This window comes from Balaenoptera physalus, assembly GCF_965194825.1.
Source record: "Balaenoptera physalus genome assembly, chromosome: 16".
Classification (NCBI taxonomy): Eukaryota; Metazoa; Chordata; class Mammalia; order Artiodactyla; family Balaenopteridae; genus Balaenoptera; species Balaenoptera physalus.
The window spans coordinates 53,008,292-53,027,115 of record NC_138898.1 but is presented as its reverse complement, the minus strand read 5'-3'; the positions used below and the strand labels follow the sequence as shown (position 1 = coordinate 53,027,115).

The following is an 18,824-nucleotide window of genomic DNA, read 5'->3' as shown; positions in this document are numbered from 1 at the left end:
TGGCTATGTATATCCGTCGCTCACAGTTAAGTTCAATGGCCTCTGCAAAAGGGTGGAGCTTCGGGTGTCGGGTCCGGGAGACCGCCCCCAAAAGAAATCTCAAGGCTCGATTGGTGGAGACATGGAGAGTAGAGAAAGGAGCGTATCAGTGGTGAAGAGGGGAGATACTTCCGCTGAGATTGCCCAATCGCAGAGGTGGGGCAGTTTCTATAAAAGCTTGAGCCTCAACCTCTTGAGTTCTTTCTGGATCAAGTACGAGGTTGGAGAGGTCGTTTGTTCTTGTTCCGTACGCCACGGTCGAGGGAGGAACCGGGCCCGGAGGGGGTTGGGGAGGTGGCCCAAACCTGCCAGCCAGCCTAGCCCCCGGGTCCAGCTTCCGCCTGAGACCCCTCTTGGTCCTCAGCGTTCTACACGTTTCTGCTTCCCCCTGCCTCCAGTGCCGTCGGGAAGTCGGAATTTCCAGGTTTGTTTCTCTGTATAGGTAAGGCTGGGCTGGGCCTGGTTTCCCAAATTCAGTTCCGAGCCTGTGATGAATTGCTTTAATTTCTGACACCTCGTATGAAAACTGCACGCGCAGTCTGATTATTTTGCAAGACTGAGGCTTTAGGGTACGCCCCCTTGATGGAAGGGTCTGGGGGGTGAAAACAGGTCTTGCCGAAAGTGGCAGGATTGGGCGTCTGTCTACATTTGGGCGGTTTCTGACTTTCAGGACTGTCGGTGATCCGGCTGGAGACCTTGACGTAAATCAGCATCAGTCTAAGGGCCTTGGTGCCCTGACTCGGATCCCTGGATTCAAGGTAGATCACGGGCCTTGCCCAGCTGCGCCTGGAGACCGCTGGCTTCTCCCTTTCTCTGTCTCTCTTCTTTTCTAAGGCTTCCCTTTTTGGCGGGAAGCTGGGATTTTGCGCCATTTGGGGAAAGGATTTCTTGAATCTCATTCCTAAACTGCTCCCGTAACATTGCCAAATCCAATGCTATGTCGGGTAGAATTCACAGGACCCCTTAGGTTTTATTTTTGTTACCAAGAAAGCAGGGTGAATGATTTTGGATTCTTCTGTTGCCTAGTCTCCTACCTCACCATCTACCGACACTCCTTTGCCCTTGTGCCACCTTCCATTGTGCCCAACTCCAGTAATCCCACTCTGTGCAGCTCCTGTAATTAGAGACCTGGGGAATCAGAACCCTCCCGTTATTCTAGACAATCTTCTCTTAACTACATCCCAACTCTTAAGTGGGAAACAGAGCCCTTCCTACTCTACAAGTACCTGTACTTCTCCAGATTCCCTTGGCCAATCCCAGACCCTTCTTCCCTGTGCCTTTCTGTACCCAACGATACCCCAGGTTGAAAATGCTGGTCCTGCTGGAGTAAGCCATAGTGGAACTTCCTATCACCCAGGATCAGGGAGAATATGCCCACTTAGGGAAGTGGCAAATGGCAAAGGCATAGTCAAGAGTACATGCGCCCTTCTTCTTAACCGATTTAGCCCAATACAAAGACTGGGCCAATTTTCTGAAGACCCTAGTAGGTTCATGGATTTCAATCCCAGACCCTTCTTCCCTGTGCCTTTCTGTACCCAACGATACCCCAGGTTGAAAATGCTGGTCCTGCTGGAGTAAGCCATAGTGGAACTTCCTATCACCCAGGATCAGGGAGAATATGCCCACTTAGGGAAGTGGCAAATGGCAAAGGCATAGTCAAGAGTACATGCGCCCTTCTTCTTAACCGATTTAGCCCAATACAAAGACTGGGCCAATTTTCTGAAGACCCTAGTAGGTTCATGGATTTCAAGCCCTAATCCTGGCCCTTGATTTAACTTGGAAGGACGTCCAAATGGTCTTTTATCTACCTGCTGTACCCATGAGGAGAAGCAGAGGATATGGGCAGCAGCACAAGTGTACGCTGACCAGTTCGCCAGGGACCAGCCCAACATTTATGTTGTTTGGGACGCAGTCCCAAATCATATAAGCCCATTTGGGATTATAATTGCCTGAGGGGGGGGAAAGGCCAGGAGTCACAAGGTCCAGTGCCTATTAGAAGGAACGAGAAAGTGCATTTGGAAGCCAGTCAACTATGAAAAGGTCAAGGAAGTGACCCAAGAGGAAGAAGAAAGCCCTGTTCTCTTTCAGGGACAGCTTGTGGAGGCATTTTAGAAAATTTGCTAACAGATCTCTCTGCTCCCAAGGGTCAGTCCCTGCTGCCCCTGATACTAGGCAAAAACTCCGAAAGTTACAGTTAGGCCCACAAACTCCTAGAGGTGACCTTTGGAATATTTAATAATGGAGATCAAACTGAGGAAGAGGATAGAACTCAACATGGAAAAAGGCAGGCCAAGGCTCAAGCTAAACTGATAGCTGTTGCTGTCAGCCATGCCTTGCAACCTCAGGGCAACCCAAAGGGGGCAAGAAGGTTCAACCATCAGTCCGGAGGTGAGACCAAGGGGGAATGCTTCAAATGCAAGTCACCTGGCCGTTGGGCCCATGAGTACCAGGAGAAGCTCCCGGGCCTTGCCCAGTCTGCAAACAGACCAGTCACTGGAGATGGGACTGCCCTTGGTCCTCAAGGGGAATGGGGGCTCCTGCTCCTGAGATGGCCATGCTGGATGACTGAAGCAGCCCAGGGATTCTCGCGGCTCCCCCCGCCCCGCCCCCACAAGATGTCTATCTCCCTTGAGCCCCTGGTGGCAGGTAAGGTCAAGTTTTTAAATTGATACAGGAGCCACTTACTCTGCCCTAATTTCTCACGCTGGGCCTCTTTCCTCTAAAAGCTGCAGTGACTGGTGTCAATGGAAAGCCTTGTACCCTTCACTGGGGCTCTCACTTGCCATTTTGAACATGCCTTTTCAGTTGAGTGTCCTACCCTACTACTAGGGAGAGATCTTTTGGGCTCCCTCAAGATGATATTATAGTTAGGAGGCCCCGAGTAGAGCAGCCCCTTATCTTAACCCTGGCCAAGGCAGATAAACACAAGAGCAAGGGCTTGTTCCCAGCCATATTCTACAAGCAGTGAACCCTGCAGCAAACTGGACAAAGGAGTCCCTGGGAGGGCCATAAATGCCCAACCTGCAGAAACTAGCCTTAAGCCAGAAGCTGCTTACCCTAACCAGAGACAGTTCCCCATTAGGTTAGAGGCAAAAAAGGGGTTACAAACCCTCATACATAAATTCTTAAAATACGGCCTTTTGGTTCCCTGTCAGTTGCAATGCAATACTCTTATTGTGTCAGTTAAGCCTAATGGGGGGATACAGGATGGTGTAAGACCTCAGCAGTAAAAGAGGCAGTAGTTCCTATACTCCCCCTTGTGGCCAATCCTTATAAGAGACTAGCCCAAGTCCTTGAAAATGCTAAATGGTTTACTGTGCTTGACCTCAAGGATGCCGCCTTTTACATCCCAGTTCATCCCTCACAATCTGTTTGCCTTCGAGTGGACTAACCCCCACTCGGGCCAGATGCAACAATACACCTGGACAACACTACCTACCACGGGTTTGGGGACAAGTCACAGTGTTTGCCCAGGCCCTAGGAAAGGAACCAAGGGAAATAGGCCTAAAAGGGGCTATGCTACAGTATGCACACGATATATTAATATGTAGCCCCACCGTGGAGACTCAAGTGAGAACATCATTGAGGTCCAGGGTTACAGGGTCTCCCAGAAAAAGGCACAAATCTCAATGCAACAAGTTAAATACATGGGACACATTATAAACCCTGGAAGTAGACAGCTGTCGCAAGATAGAAAACGAGTATGTTAGGCCTAAGTGCCCCAAAGACGTTTCTTTGTACCTTTTTACAAAGGTAAAAAGGCAGGGTTTTGCTTACTCTGGATCCCAGGGTTTGGGCTAATGTCTAAGCTCCTATATGAAGCCATTAAAAGCCCAGATACAGAACCATTACTTTGGGATGAGGAACACAGGAAAAGGCTTTTAATAGTATCGAACAGGTCCTCATTAAAGCTCCTGCTCTGGGTCTCCTCAATTTTAAAAAGCCATTCATTTTGTATTTGGTTGAAAAGCAGGGGACCTAACAAGTCCTAACCCCCTAAAAGCTCTGGAGGTCCTAAAAGAAACTAGAAGTTCCTCAGCCAATAGGCTATTTTTCCACACAACTAGATGATGTGCCCTGAGGTTGGCCTGGCTGCTTTCGGCCAGCAGCTGCCACCACTTTATCAGTGAAAGGAGCTAACAAGCTTACCTTGGACAGCCACTGGAAGTCCAGACCCCTGCCCCCCAACATCAAGTACAGAGGATTCTAGAGATCAAAGGCCACCACTGGCTAACTGGAGGCCACCGTACTAAGTACCAGGGTTTACTTCTTGACTCCCCAGAGGTAACCCTCAAAACTCCCAACACTGAGAAAAACGGAACCCTCTTACACTGTTGGTGGGAATGTAAATTGGTGCAGCCACTATGGGAAAACAGTATGGAGGTTCCTAAAACTACAGTTGCCATAGGATCCTGCAATCCCACTCCTGGGCATATACCCAGACAACACTATAGTTTGAAAAGATACATGCACCCCAGGGTTCACTGCAGCATTATTTGCAATAACCAAGACTCGGAAACAACCTAAATGTCCAGTAGAGTAGCGGATAAAGATGTAGATATATACAATGGAATACTACTCAGCCATTAAAAAGAATGAAATAATACCATTTGCAGCAACATGGATGGACCTAGAAATACTAAGCGAAGTAAGTCAGACATAACATATGATATCATTTATTTGTGGAATTCAAACTACAGAAAGGATCATCTGTGAAACAGAAACACTCAAGACAGAGAAAAGACTTGTGGTTGCCTGGGGGAGGGAAGGACTAGGAGTTTGGGATTAGTAGATGCAAACTAATAAATAGGATGAACAACAGGGTCGTATTGTATAGCACAAGAAACTGTATTCAGTATCTTGAAATAAACCATAACGGAAAAGATGGAAAAGTATATACATATAACTGAATCACTTTGCTGTACACCAGAAACTAACAACATTATAAATCAACTCTACATCAATAAAATTAAAAACTTGCCACACCCTCAACCCAACTACACTGATGCCTGCTGAAATCCCAAAGGTAATACATTCCTACCTTGACCAGGTTTATCCCTATCAGCCTGATATGACAGATCAAGACATTGACAGCCCTGAGGTAGAATGGTTTACTGATGGCAGTTCATGTTAAGGACGGGCTCAGGAGGGCAGAGCATCATAGAGGTGAAAATTTTGTGCAGCCCAGAAGGCCAAACTCTAACCCAAGCCTTAACCCTAGGGGAAGGAAAAATTATAAACGTATACACAGGCTCTAAATATGCCTATCTCGTTCTACATGCCAATGGAGCTATATGGAAAGAGGACTTGAATGCAAAAAACCCCCCTGTAAAGTATGGGGCTGAGATCTCACAGAGGCAGCTCAAAAACCAAACAAATCAAGTAACAGTCATTCACTGCCATGGACACCAAAAGGGAAATCTCCCAAATTATCAAAGGGAACAACAGGGCAGATGGAGAAGCAGAGTAAGCAGTCCTGATACAACAAATGACATTAATCCCATCCCTTACCCCTTCTAACGTGCCCAGGTATTCCTGAGGAAACCTGGGCACGAGAAAAAGGGTGAACTAAGGGAACAGAAGGCTGGTGACAAATCAAAAATTGCTTTTTCTGACCAATGGAAAATTAAAGGGCTACGTGATTTTTCTCCATCTGGGGAAGGATACTGTGTCTACAGTGGTTTTCTGGCTTTTAACGAGAAAATGACTCCCAGATATAATCAAAGGGTTACTCGAGCCTGCGCCCTCTGTGCCACCCATAAATAAGGAGGCCATCTCAAGCCCCCCGCTTTTGTGAGCCCAGTCCAGCAACGTGGGCCTTAGCCAGGAGAGGACTGGCAAATGGATTTCACTCAGATGGCTTCTTTCCAGGGCTTCAAATATTAGTCTTTGTGGGTAGTTTTACTGGATGGGTGGAGGCCTTTCCCACTAGGACAGAAAAAGCAACTGAAGTGGCTAGAGCACTTCTGAAGGAAATTATCCCTAGGTTCAGGTTGCCCTGACACCTCCAGATGGACAGTGGACCCTCAATTCATAGCAAAGTTTACACAAAAGACCCTAGGAAATACTACCTTTATTTGTCCTGCAGACCTCAGTCCTCAGGAAAGGTGGAACAGACCAATCATACCCTAAAGAAAACCTTGGGTAAACTCTTGTCAGGAAATATCAGAACCTGATAATAGCAGGTGGTGCCACCTGCTGCCAGCAACTCCTAAGGGTCGGGGCAGCCCCTAAAACAACTAGGTTGAACCCCTTTGAAATGACATGGTAGGCTATTCCTCGCCCTGGACGTGGTAACCAGCCTAGAAACCCAGGCACACCTTAAATACATTATTAACCTGGGCCAGGTCCGAAGGGCTATTCAAGAATATGGAAACAGTTCGGCTCTCCCCAGATAACAGCCCCAGTTACTCCATTGTAAACCCTGGGTACTGGGTGCTCTTAAAGACCTGGAAAAATGAGTCCCCTGGTGACCAGCTACTCCCAAAGCAAGAGTCTTTATCAAGTTTTGCTAAGCAACCCTACAGCGGTTAAACTTCAGGGAGTCACTAGTTGGGCCTATCTACCCAGAATTAAACCTGTTTCCACTGATGTGTTACAGGAACCTGAAGACCCACATCCCAGCTATTCCTGTGAACCTGCCCAAGACCTCAAATACCTCTTGAAGAAGGTGATCCCCAAGCCAAGTGACAACCGCATTGATAAGTAAACTCTCACTTTGACATTAATTTCTTTGGGGCTCTGCGGGTAACAAAAGCAAGATAAGTGACAGTAGGCTGGGAGCCCATATTTGCTACTGGGCTCTTGTTTACTGCAGGATTTCTTTTAATGCTACTTGCATTCTGGTTGCTTCCTAAATTAGAACTCTGATTGATGTCATTATGAAGTTATCAGTCACCCTGACTTTTCTCCCCCTCCTTTGGGGATTCATGTCAGGGGAGTGAGGATCCAACGCAGTAGAAAATCTCTCAAGAATTATTGCTCAGGGAGAGAATCTGTCTCAGTGCTGGGTCTACCATCCCAATCCTCAAAGCGACGCCTATAAGCTTAAAGGACTAAGCTACACACCCAGTAATGATGACCTTGAAGTTACTCTGGCTGAAGGTCCTGCGACCCCTGCTCCTCTCAGAGTCCACATCCAGCCCTTGGCACAGCTTCCATGCCTGGACCTGACCCCTCTCGTTAGTGCATCCAGCACACAAAGCTCCCCCCATCAAAGCATATTTGTCTTCTACTCTGTCATAAAGGTAACTCATCTTGCTGCCCACGCCAGAAGCCTGGAACTAAATTCTGCAATGCACCCGTGGTTGACGTCACTGCCATTACCCCTAATTTTAATTGCGAAGACCAAACAGGCAACGCCACCCATTGGCGCCTCCAAGATCAGCTGGCCGGTGGGATGTGTGTCTCCTAGACAGGCCTGGCGCCAAGCGTCTAACACACATCTTCCCCACGTGTGGTACATGTTTTTTGCCTCTCCCAAAGCCTTCGTAAAGACTCATACACCCTTATTCAGTGGTGGGATCCTCTCCTCCAACTGTACTGGAACCCCCGCCTTGGGGGACTCTACTGAAGTGGTTTAATTCCACAACAGTACGTCAGGCATGTGCCCCTCCCAGACATCTATTCCTTTGTGGTCCAGGTGCAAACTGACTGTCCTCTTCAAAAAACCCCAATTCCTCTTTCCCTTTCCTGGGATTAGCTGTGGCCTTTCCTTGTATAGACAGTGCTCTGTTTACAGGACAATGTAACGCTAGGCCAACTGAGTAACCAAACAAACCCAGGTATTGCCATCTATAACATCACCCACGCCTGGGGCAAAAGGGCAATTGGCCTCCTTTCGCCAGGAAATGGAGCTGCCGTTGGTTTGGTGGCCCCTTGGGGAGGCTTTGTTGATCGTGAAATGGTGCTCTGCAATCTTTCAGTTGCCCTGTCCTGAGTGCATCCACAGGGAATGCACTCACCAGACTCTCATTGTCTCTTAAGTTCCTTGGCTAGTAAAGTGATGGCTAATAGACTGGCCTTGGACTTCCTCCAAGCCGAACAAGGAGGAGTATGTGCAGTTATCAATAAGACATGTTGCACCTACATCAATAATACTGGGCTAGTAGAAGAGGACGTCAAGAAAATGTGACCATGCCAAATGGCTTCATTCCTTCGGACAGGGTAACCCAAGCGCTGACTAGACTGCAGTTAAGGAGGTGTTACCAAGTGTGACCTGGTTCTTACCCCCTGCTTGGGCCTCTAGTTGCCATAATGCTTTTACTGAACTTTGGCCCCTGTCTTTTTTTTTTTTTTTTTTTTTCTTAGTTTATTTAATTTATTTATTTTTGGCTGCGTTGGGTCTTTGTTGCTGCGTGTGGGCTTTCTCTAGTTGTGGCGAGCGGGGGCTACTCTTTGTTGCGGTGTGTGGGCTTCTCATTGAGGTGGCGTCTCGCTGCGGAGCACGGGCTCTAGGCGCGCGGGCTTCAGTAGTTGTGGCTCGCGGGCTCTAGAGCGCAAGCTCAGTAGTTGTGGCACACGGGCTTAGTTGCTCCACAGCATGTGGGATCTTCCCGGACCAGGGCTCGAACCTGTGTCCCCTGCGCCGGCAGGCGGATTCCCAACCACTGTGCCACCAGGGAAGCCCTTGGCCCCTGCCTTTTTAATCTGCTTGTTAAGTTTGCTTCCAGGTTGTAACAGTTCCACGTCAAGATGATAGTGATGCAGGGATTCCAGCCATTCCCTGACATAGATCCTACCGGAATAACAGCGGAAGTCACCCTGGGGCCCCTGGACAAGACAGGGCGAGAGTTCCGTGGCCCCAATTAGGTAGGGTCCACGAGCCCAGTGCCAGCCTGAAGAAGCTGCAGAAGACAGACCTCCGCCCCTTATCCTCCCAATAAAGAGTTCTTGGGGTCCACGTCACTTGGGAGATTTGAGGTAAGAGATAGGTGGCTGAGCAGCTGCAACCATTCTCCTGCTGACACTTCAAGATAAGGTACTAGCAGGAGCTTCAGGCCCTGACTGGGTGGAAGACAAAGCGACTACAGTTTCCTCATTCTTGTGGTCAAGGGGATTTTCCAGCCCAACACATCTGTTTCACTGTCTTGGTCTCTGCTGGATTCTTGGTCTCGTTGGATTCTTTCCTCAAAGGAGACATCTGTAAGTCTCTGAAGTGCTTAGCAATAAAGCAAAGGTGGTGAGTTGACTGGAGCACACGTGTCTTTATTTTCATGCCTGTTTGCACCCCAGAGGACTCCATGGGATGACTGGGTCATCCCTGGGCAGTCTCGGTTAGGGGCAGAGCATGAAAATGGAAGTTCACGCCAGTGACTTTCCACCTATTTGGACCGCCTTCTCTGTTTTTACCTGTAAGGATAGGTTTTCTTGTGTGCCTTTGCCTTGGGGTGGGTGGTGAACTCTTAATTCCTCTAATTCCTCACTAACAGTCCCTGAGCATTGCTTTCTTTCAATGGACAAGGCAGGCACTCCAGAAAACACAACTTTATTCACTAGGACTGGAAACAAAAGCTCTCAATCAAAACACTGACTTGAAGATTTTAGTACAAGGTGGAGTGCCCTGCCCACCCCCCTGGCTTGACCTTGCCAAGCCCAGGCACTGTATCAGCCTGCTGAGATGGTACCCCGGTGAGCAGGCGAGGGCTGGCAGTCCTGGTTTGCCTGACATTTCTGTGGCTTCCCACATGCTATTCACTGCATTACAAAGCCACAGCCTTGGCATCTTCCAAGGTAACATGAAAGACCCTGTTGATGTTTGAACCAGGGCCTCCTGGTGGGTGGGCTGGCAGCAGGCAGCTCTGGTCCTTGGGGCACAGATGCATGATGTGATTAGCGGTGAAGCCTGCTGCCCCAGGTGTGGGCAGGAATCCTGCCTGGGCAACATGTGCAGCTGCAGACATGGCTTTCTAGGCATTTAGGCACTGTACACGTGGCGTGGGCACCGCAGCCCAGCCTGGAAGCTGGGCATGCCCAGGAGGGGGCAGCAGAGCACCGTGGCCCGGAGGACCAGGCGCCTGGCAGTCTATACATTGTTGGGTAGCCCTCCTGTGTAGAAGTTGGTTGCTCTTCTGTGAAGGCCTTGGGGGCACAGCCCTCAGGCAGCAGCAGGTGAAGGAGGGCTGCGGACCCTCTGGCTTCCTGAAGCCTGTTTGTTGGGACTGAGGCTCTGGATGGCTGCCCAGACGAGGGAAGGGCAAGGCTCAGCCTGGGATTCCTAGAAACAGACACCCTGGGAGTGGCTGCTGGGTGAAGTCAGGGGTGTGTAGACTCACTCTATCCAGTCTTCCAGGAGAACACCCTGGTGGCCATCCCCAGCCAGGTTCAGGGTTTGCAGCAGGAGGCCCCCCGGCCCTCCCTCTTGACATAGTCGTGCAGCTGAAAACTAGGCTCACTGGGAGCTTTCATGCAGCGCTGCTTCAACTCCCTGTGGGGCAGGGATGACCATGGAATAGGGTAGCCTGTACCCCCAACAAGGGGATTCAGGCACTGGGTCTGGGGGTCTTCCTGATAACTGCCAGGACTTACTTTGCTATGGCCATGAAAGCCAAGTCCACATTGAGGCCCGTCTTGGCGCTGGTCTCCATGAACGGCAGCCCGTACTCCTGCAAACAGCGGTTGGCAACCTGGTGGGGACAGCTCAGGCCCTGCAGCCCCAGGGGCACTCTCTGGCTGCCCACCCAACCGCAGCTCACCTTGGCCAGCTTTTCCCCATCCTCCCTTTTCACCACACGCTCCTGGGCAGAGTCCACCTGGCACAGGAGTCTTGGTGAGAGTTGGCCCCAGCTCACTCCCCTGCCACCCTCCACCCTCTGTAGAGCCAGGGTAGATGAGACAAGCTGGGGTACCCACCTTGTTCCCCAGCAGCATGAGTACCACGTCATGCTGGGCGTACTCCTGGATCTCTGTCAGCCAGGCCTGTGGGGGGAGAGCTGAGGACAGGCTGGAGGCTGGAGCTCCTGACACCCCTTGCCCCGCTCCAGGACACACCCCACAGAGTGCCTGTCAGTGTCTGGCTAACAGGAGGGCCCCTGAACTAGTGCTTCCCATGTGCCCTGCAGGGGCTTTCCAACAGGTACCTTATCTAAGGAGTTGGGCTGGTGGACTAGAAGGTCACCCCAGCCCCCTTCAGCTCACTCTCAACCTGAGCCACTGTACTTGGGCCATCAGGAGCCCAGAGGGGCAGTCTTTCCCTCTCCCCACTGTCAGTAGGGTCCTCAGAACTCTCTGGGACCCTGATGCCATCTGTGCCTGAGGGAGGCTGGGGATGGGGTCAGGCCCCATCTCAGCCTGTCTCCACCACCAGGAAGGAAGCCACTGACCTGGATGCTGTCGAAGGAGGCCTTGTTGGTAACGTCATAGAGCAGCAGCAGTGCTGGGGGCAGAGGGCCAGTGAGGACACCTGCAGAGCCCACAGCGGCTCCCCATCACCCTCACCCTCACGCATCGCACTCTTCACACTTATGCCCACTCACACCCAGGGTGCCCTCCTCCAAGCAGAAGCCTAGGGAGTGCGGCCCCGACTCCCTGGAGCTAGGGTACGGTGCCCATGAGCTCACCATGAGCGTCTCGGTAGTAGGCATGGGTGACGCTGCGGAACCTTTCCTGGCCAGCCGTGTCCCAGATCTGCAGCAAGGGTATAGTGCAGCTGTTAGGGCTGCCCAGTCCTTCCCAGGTGCCCCCTGCCCTCAATTCCCCCTCCCCCAGTCACCTCTCACCTGCAGCTTCACCTTCATGCCATCCACATCCAGAACTTTGTTCTGAAACACAACCAGCCAGCTCCAAGGAGGGCCCAGGGCCGAGTGCACCATCCTAGGCAGCAGCTAGACCGGTGTCACCCTCCGGCGGGGGGCGGGGAGGCGGTGGATGTGGGGGGAGAGGCAGGCAGTGCCAGGCCAGGACTGAGCCTGGGACTGAGGGGCCCCCGGTGTGTCCCTGAATTCATTATCCCGGGCCTCAGCTGGCTCTGCCTCCAGGGCACACCTTGTTCTCGTCCGACTACCTCACTGCCCTCTACCTACAGATAAAGCTTCCCCTTGAATCCAAGTCCTGGTGTCCACCCAGCTCTCCCCCATGCCTCCTACACCTCCTGCTGCTGAGCCCCTCCTGGTGACCCGTGCACAGAGGGTGCCCAGGCTGCCCCCGCTCAGCTGGCTGTCCTGATGGACTGGAAGGTTGCCGCCCTCCATGGCCAGCTGTGTCCATTCTGGGCCAGGTGGTTCTTCCTCTGCCCATCCTGGAGGGCTGACACACAGCCCCACCAGCTCCCTGCCCTGGAGGGCCCCCCGTCACCACCCACCCCAGTCACTCACTGAGTCCTGTTGCTCTGCACCCAGCCCGTCCCCTCTCTCTCCTTTACCCCAGCTGACCTCCTCCCCCTGGTGTCCAGCCCCGGTGGCTTCCCCGAGCCTACTTGCCTGTTCAGCTTCACACTGCATGCCTCCTCCCTGCACTCTGCTCCTAGGTCTCAAGGCCCTGCTCCAGCCCCCTCTCCTAGGCCACCAGCACTTCTCACAGCTCTGCACGCACTGCTCCTTTTGCTTAGAGCCACTTGCAGGACTTATTTGAAGTCACCCACCGTGTGACCCCAGGCCCATTACTAACACTGTGCCTCAGTTTCCCCAGCCACAAATGGGGGTAGCCAGGGTGCTCATCACGTGGCTGCCCCGATTACTTTATGAGCTACTATATGCAAAGCACTGAGAAATGAGTCTGGCCTGGTACGAGCTAAAGTGTTGTAATTTGAAAGCCTCTCTTCCCGCTCCGATGGCAGCTGCCTGAGGATAGGGCTCCATGCAATAAGCACAGAGCCCAGAACTTGGCCTGGTACACAGTGGGTGCTCATTATGTGCTTGCTTGCTGGCTGATGATGCTCCCTAGCCAGGCCCTCCCAGTTCCGGACTAGAGCAGGGAGTGGCTCAACTCCGGTTCCTATCTGCTGGGGTGGGGACAGGAGCTGCTAACCAGCAACTGAGGCCCCGGGCGGTGGAAACAGCACCACCTCCCTCTTCACCCAGCGCCTGCTGTCAGGGTGCTTCTGGGTCTCCAGGGAACTGGGTGCAGCCATCTGCCCCGCTGCAGGGAGGCTGGGGAGGACATCCCGCCTTCCCTGGCACCCTGAACAGGGGTGCGAACCACACAGCCTCACCACCTGCCCCAGAGCCAAGAGGGAGGTGAGAAGGGGGGAGGTGAGGCCAGAACAGGCAGAGGACTGGGCCTAAACCTCCCCCTTCTGTCACCTCAACCCTTACTTCATCCCAGAGGACTTGAGGGGCTCTGCCCCCAACAGACAGGGTAGAGAATGGCTCCCCAGACTGGAGGGAGCCCCCCCTTCCCAGTCCCCAGAAGGGGCCTCCCTGCCAGCTTTCTGCTGACTGGGTCTAATTAAAGGGTGAGAAAAATGCAAATTCGGGATTTGCTGAGAACACATCACCTCAGCACGTGGAATTTAGACTGATGCCTGAGCCCTGCAGGCCTAAGGCTGTGGCCGCCATCATTCCCCTGTGACCCCACAGGCTGCTTGGGGTGCTGGAGGGCTCTTGGGGAGTCAAGAGTACAGGGACCTCCCCCAGAAGGACCCCAGGACATAGCCCTCTAGCCGGGGGTGAGGTGGTGAGGGGGCTCCGCCAGGGAAAGCAGCCAGGTGGGAACATTTCCCGTAAGCCTCCTAACCCAAGGGCAGGGACTTCTCCCTGGCTCTGAGACCGGGTGTGTGCTTCAGTGCCACAGCCATCTGTCTGGTACGGACTGGGCAGGCCACCTGGCACCTCAGGGCCCCTCTGTACAGTCGGGCAGCGATGCTGGCCTCCTGAGTGGACACGGGTCTTGAGTTCCCATGGGGACACCAGCATCCACCGCCCCCAATGCACAAGATACAGCCCCCAGGGTTGTGCCAACCCCAGGCACAGGGGTACCACTCTGCTTCGATTGTATACAGCCACCACCTCTCTCCAGGACCTTGAGATGTCGGGAGGCAGACAGCTTGGTGGTTAAGGCATCCCACCTCAACCACCTTGACCGTGGGAGCCAGGTGGTCCAGCCAGGAGCTCCACCTCATGAGCCTGTCAGTGCCACAGAGATAATGGAGAACCAGCTGCCCAGGGGTGTTCTGAGCAGCTATTAGCTGGTGTTGGGGGCCCAGGGCATGGGCTGGGCCCAGTTAGTGCTCGGGACATCAGCCTCCACTCTTACCCGGAAGTCGATGCCCACAGTGGAGATGAAGGTCCCTGCCAGGAAAGCCCCATCCTTAAAGCGCACGAGTAAGCAGGTCTTCCCCACGCCTGAGTCTCCCACCAGCATGACCTGGGGCACAAAGAAAGAGCAGAGGGGACCTGGGTGCTGGCCCACCCGGAGGGGTGTCTGGTCCTCCCTGAGCTGGCCTGGTCAGATGGGCTGTGGGTGAGGGTCAGGAGTGGAGGGAGGTATCCTAAGTCTGCAGGTTCAGCAGGGCCTGGGGGAGACACAGGGCCTGGACTTCCAGCTTCCACCTCTAGAAGGTTCTGTCCCCTCTCCTGAACATTGGCCTGTCTCCATCAGTGGGGAGTGGGAGTAGCTGCCTCCATCCAGGGTGGTACCTGGACACCATGCTTGGTCTGGAAGGGGAGCATTTGGGGCTTAGTGGGGAGCAGAACCTGAGGGTTGGCCGCTGGGAGGCCTGGGTGGGGGACCTCTGTGCCAGGGGGCTTCTTCCAATCCCAGCAAGGCTCTAGAGGAATTTGCCAAGTGAGGGTCAGATCTTGACATGAGGAGAGGCTCAGACCACGTCTGTGGACAAGGAGGGGCAGTCAGGCCTCCCTCTCCTTCTCCCCTCCCCCAGCCTGTTGCCAAAGGCTCCAAAACCCAAAGATGGGCCTGCCACCCCCGCCCCCACAATTCACAAGCTTCTGCCTTGGCCTGAAGGAGGCCCCAGCATTCCCCACCAAACTGGCAAACCTCTTCTTACTCTCGCCTCCTAAAGAGAAGAGACCAAAAGACCCTGGGGGTGAGAGAAGGCAGCATATGGGAAATGATGAGCGTGGGTGGGGGCAGGAGCATAAGGGAACAGGGAGAGGACACCTGCCAAGCTCTGACTTCCGCAGGACCCCTTGTCCGGCCATGCCAGCTAGGTGGGGGGTGGGGAGGGGGCAGGCCCTGCCATATGTTGGGTATCCCAAACCCGGGTTTGACAGGTGTGTGTGTGTGTGTGTGTGTGTGTGTGTGTGTGATGCACCGCGCCAGCCATGCCAACTGCAGCTGCGGGGTGCCGCTCGAGCCAGCTCCTCGCCGAAGGTCTGCAGGGCCCTGCACCCTTTCCCCGGACCCCTCCCCACTCGGCTCCGGCCGGACGCCACCTGCTGCGCTCGCGTGGGGCTGGGGGTGCCCGGCTCACCTTGAAGGCGACGTCGTAGAAGTCGCCGCCGCCGCCAAGCGAAGACCGGCCGGGCTGCGGGGGCCCGTTGGGAGGTGCGTCGGGGCCAGGGCGCGCAGTCCCGGGGCGCACGGGCCGGGACCCGTGGGTGGCGGGCAGTGCGGAGGTAGCGGGCGCGCTACCCCCCTTGCTCTTGGGGGTCTTTTTCCTGGACATGACAGGCGGGCTGGCGGGCGCTCAGTACGCTCCCTCTGCAGCCGCCGCGCCCCAGGACACCCTGCTCCCCGCGCCCTCGGAGCCAGACCCAGACCCTAAGCCGAAACCGTCCCGCGGCGGCTGCAGCTACCTCCCCGGCGCCCTGCTCCGCTCCGCCCCGCCCCCGCCGCCCCACAGCCCCGCAGCCACTCAGGCCCGGCCTCCCGCCGCAGCTACCAATGGCCGCTCTCGGGCGGGGCCATGCAAATGAGATGGCCTACCCGGGGGCGGGGTCAGGAGGTCCGGGCCCTGCCCTGGGTGCTCGGGGTCCGAGCGCCTCTTTCCATTGGGGGCAGCTACCTCCCTGCCCTAGGGCCAGCGACGCCCTTCCATATCTGCATCGGGCCTGGGTGCGGGTGGGGGGCGGTGGGTGAGGGAGGGAGTACCCGGCGTCCTGTCGTTCCTCTGCTGGCTGTGCACCGCCCCGCCCGGCTCTGCCCCTTGCCCAGTGACCCCCACTGGACTGCCTCCGGGCCTGAGACGAGGAGAGTACCGTGAGACCTGAGGCACTGAGGCAGTGGACCTGCGTGGGATGGGCACCCTGGGATTCTGTCCCTTCTCCGCCGGAGATGCCACCTGGCCTGCTGCGGCACCGACCCCCTCCCTTCCAGGGCAGGAGGGTCCAGGAAGCTCCAACACTCGGGCTTGGCAAACAAACCCGGGTGCGCCCCGCCGCTTGGGGCTCAGCTGACAGCTGGGTATCAGAGACAGGACATAGCTGCCAGGCTGAGCGGCAGGGCTGAGCCGGCCGGGCTGAGCCGGCAGGGCGCTCTACCCTGCAGCTTCTGCCTGCTGGGCTGAAGCTTCAGGATCCTTGGGGAAAGGGAAGTCACTGTCACAGACAGCAGCAGGCCCTCTGAGAGTCCCCTCCCCTGGGGTTCTGCCCTCAGGGATCTAGGAGGTGAAGGAGGTGGGAGGCCACTCTGCCAGGCTGTGGCTGTCTCCTTGGCTTTCCAGTGCTTTCAAGTGCTGATAATCCAACCCTATGCTGGTCCCTGGCGGACTCCTCTCCAGGACCTGGCACCTGCTCCCCTCCTGGACTTCCTGGGGCTCTGTCCCAGGACTCCCACCCAAGATGCTTTGGGTTTTGAGAGTGAGGCTGAGGTGGTCATGGAATCCTGGGAGTGGTGAGCAGAGATGCCCCTCTCCCAGGGCTTGGGGGCAGCAGGTGCAGACGAAGGGCAGCCCTCCTGCTCTGTCCTCCTCCGTCCTGAGACATGACAGCTGTCACTGGGAGCCTGGGCCCTTCAGAGGCCTGAGCCCTCTCAGCTGGCAGTGCCCAGAGTCCAAATAATTATAATGGGCAGAAGCTGTCTCTAGGGCTCAGAGGTCTGGGAAAACACAGATGGAAGGATGCCGCCCAACAAAGCAATTCCTCGAAAGGGCCTGGCAGGGCCCTGCATGGGAGAGGCTTTGGAAAGCTGCCCTTCACCGAGCGCCATCGTGTGCCAGGTGCATGTCATCTTTAGAACTATCCTGTGAGGTGGGTGCTGCTCTGATCCCCAGTGTTCAGATGGGAAACTGAGGCCCAGAGAGGGGAAGGGAGCTGTCCAAGGTCACCAGGCAGGAAGTCGCAGAGCCGGGATTTCTACATGGGAACTCTGGCTCCAGAGAGCATAAACTGTCCCCGGCAGGGTTTGCCCAGAGGTTCCCTGGAGACGGAGACCTATCCCTCAGGGCTCTGTCAGAGCTGGGGACCAACCTGAGGAAGCCCTCTGAGGGCCCCCTGGTGTCCTTTTCTGTCTCGCTCCTCTGGCTCCTCACTTCTTCCAGGCCAGATGCGGTTAGTGAGGCCTGCGGTGGGGGTGTTGGGTTCCCACTGCTGGGGCCCTGGGGACTCCAGGTGTCTCACTCCCAGGAGGCCAACGTCAGGGAGGTTGGCCCAGGGTAAGGGATGCCCACTGGCCCTAGCATCCTAGACAGTGGGCTCCCTACGTCCTCCTGCCAGCTGCTGCCAGAGCATGGCCAGGGCATGGGAACCACAGAGGAGTTTGGGTGCCCTAGGGGTGGGGCGTCCTGAGTTGGGGGTGCTGCTGATAGGGTAACCAGGAAGAGAGAAGGAGGCAGGCATTCCAGAGAGAGTGGGAAGCTAGGAGGGGAGGGAAGCTGAGAGCAGAGGAGAAAGACTTGACCTTGCAACCTTTAAAATTAGGAGAGTATGTAAAAATCCAGGTCTCTTGTTTTTCTTGAAAAGAGGGAATTCTTGGTCCCTGCCTCGCAGCACCCCTTCTTGCCTTTCTTGCCTTCCCACAGTCCTCCTAATCTTTGATCATTATGTCTCTTGGTTCCTCTATTTGCCATCTGTCTCACTCTCTGGAATGTAAGCTCTCTGGGCACAGGAAGCAGCTTGTCTTGCTCACCGTCATATCCCTGGCATCTGGCTCCAGGCCGCAACAAACAGTTATTAAATTGGTGAAAGAAGTATGAGTTAGAAATGTGGGCCCCACTTCAAGAGGACACATCATTGCCAATAAGGATTTAAGGGAGAACATGCCTCAACATGCAATGAGAGTAAGACTAGTGTGATGATTAGTGAGAGCAGGGCTTTGTGGAGGAGGGGCATTTGCACTGGGCTTTGAAGATTGAGCAGGAGTCCAACAGCGGTGGAGATAGAGAAACTTGCCAGGTGGAGAGAGTGAATATGTTCAGGCTCAGAGAGCCAGTAGGTGGGCAGTTTGAGCAGAAGAGGCCAAAGTGTGGTCCAGTGGCTTGGAAGAAATGGGTGCTAATTCAATAGGTAACATAGGAGGGGGCTAGATTGTAAGGTGAATTTGAATGTTTTGCCTAGGAGCTTGGACATTGTTCAGTGAGAAGTAGGGAGCCATGCATGGTTTCTGAGGAGAGCAATGGAGAGAAGGCACTGCTATAGGAATACAGGGAGTGGCCAGGAGGGGATGGATGTTGCAGCCTGTGGACAGGGAGATGAGTTTGAGGGGATTGCAGTAGCCCATGGGGAAGTAATGGGGATGGAGGGGACCTCCAGGAGAGACAGAATCTGCTGGCCCAGAGGGGAGGCAAGAAATAGTCAGAGCCCCTGGGGCAGAGACAGAGGGTGCTAAGATGGATTAAAGATGGCAAATTCTTTGCTACTCTTCCCAGTGAGGGGGAGGGTCTATGTCTCCTACCCTGGCAGGAGCTGTGATTGCTTTGACCAATGGAAGTGACCCTGTGCCTGTTTCTGGAC

At 54.5% G+C, this 18,824-nt stretch overlaps 1 protein-coding gene and 1 long non-coding RNA gene across 7 annotated transcripts; one reads left to right on the top strand and one right to left on the bottom strand.

Annotated features, from left to right (window-relative positions):
* Positions 1-224: 224 nt before the first annotated feature.
* LOC309646064 lies at positions 225-9,229 on the top strand. Of its 2 annotated transcripts, none has more exons than XR_014255177.1 (3): positions 225-481; positions 710-797; positions 6,641-9,229. It is a non-coding gene; the product is annotated as an uncharacterized lncRNA (long non-coding RNA). The 2 variants fall into 2 exon arrangements; XR_014255178.1 differs by having other exon boundaries at positions 247-268.
* RAB26 (RAB26, member RAS oncogene family) lies at positions 8,350-18,821 on the bottom strand. 5 transcript variants are annotated; one of them, XM_082432036.1, is made up of 9 exons: positions 15,407-18,821; positions 14,230-14,340; positions 11,757-11,798; positions 11,598-11,664; positions 11,361-11,440; positions 10,891-10,956; positions 10,734-10,790; positions 10,567-10,643; positions 8,350-10,465 (listed from the first exon to the last, which is right to left on the bottom strand). In XM_082432036.1, the coding sequence occupies exons 1-9, from the start codon at positions 15,599-15,601 to the stop codon at positions 10,363-10,365; spliced, it is 798 nt and encodes a 265-aa protein (XP_082288162.1). In that variant the 5' UTR covers positions 15,602-18,821; the 3' UTR covers positions 8,350-10,362. The 5 variants fall into 5 exon arrangements, with proteins under 5 accessions (XP_082288162.1, XP_082288163.1, XP_082288165.1 ...); XM_082432037.1 differs by having other exon boundaries at positions 11,361-11,413; XM_082432039.1 differs by lacking the exon at positions 10,734-10,790.
* Between the last annotated feature and the right edge of the window lie 3 nt (positions 18,822-18,824).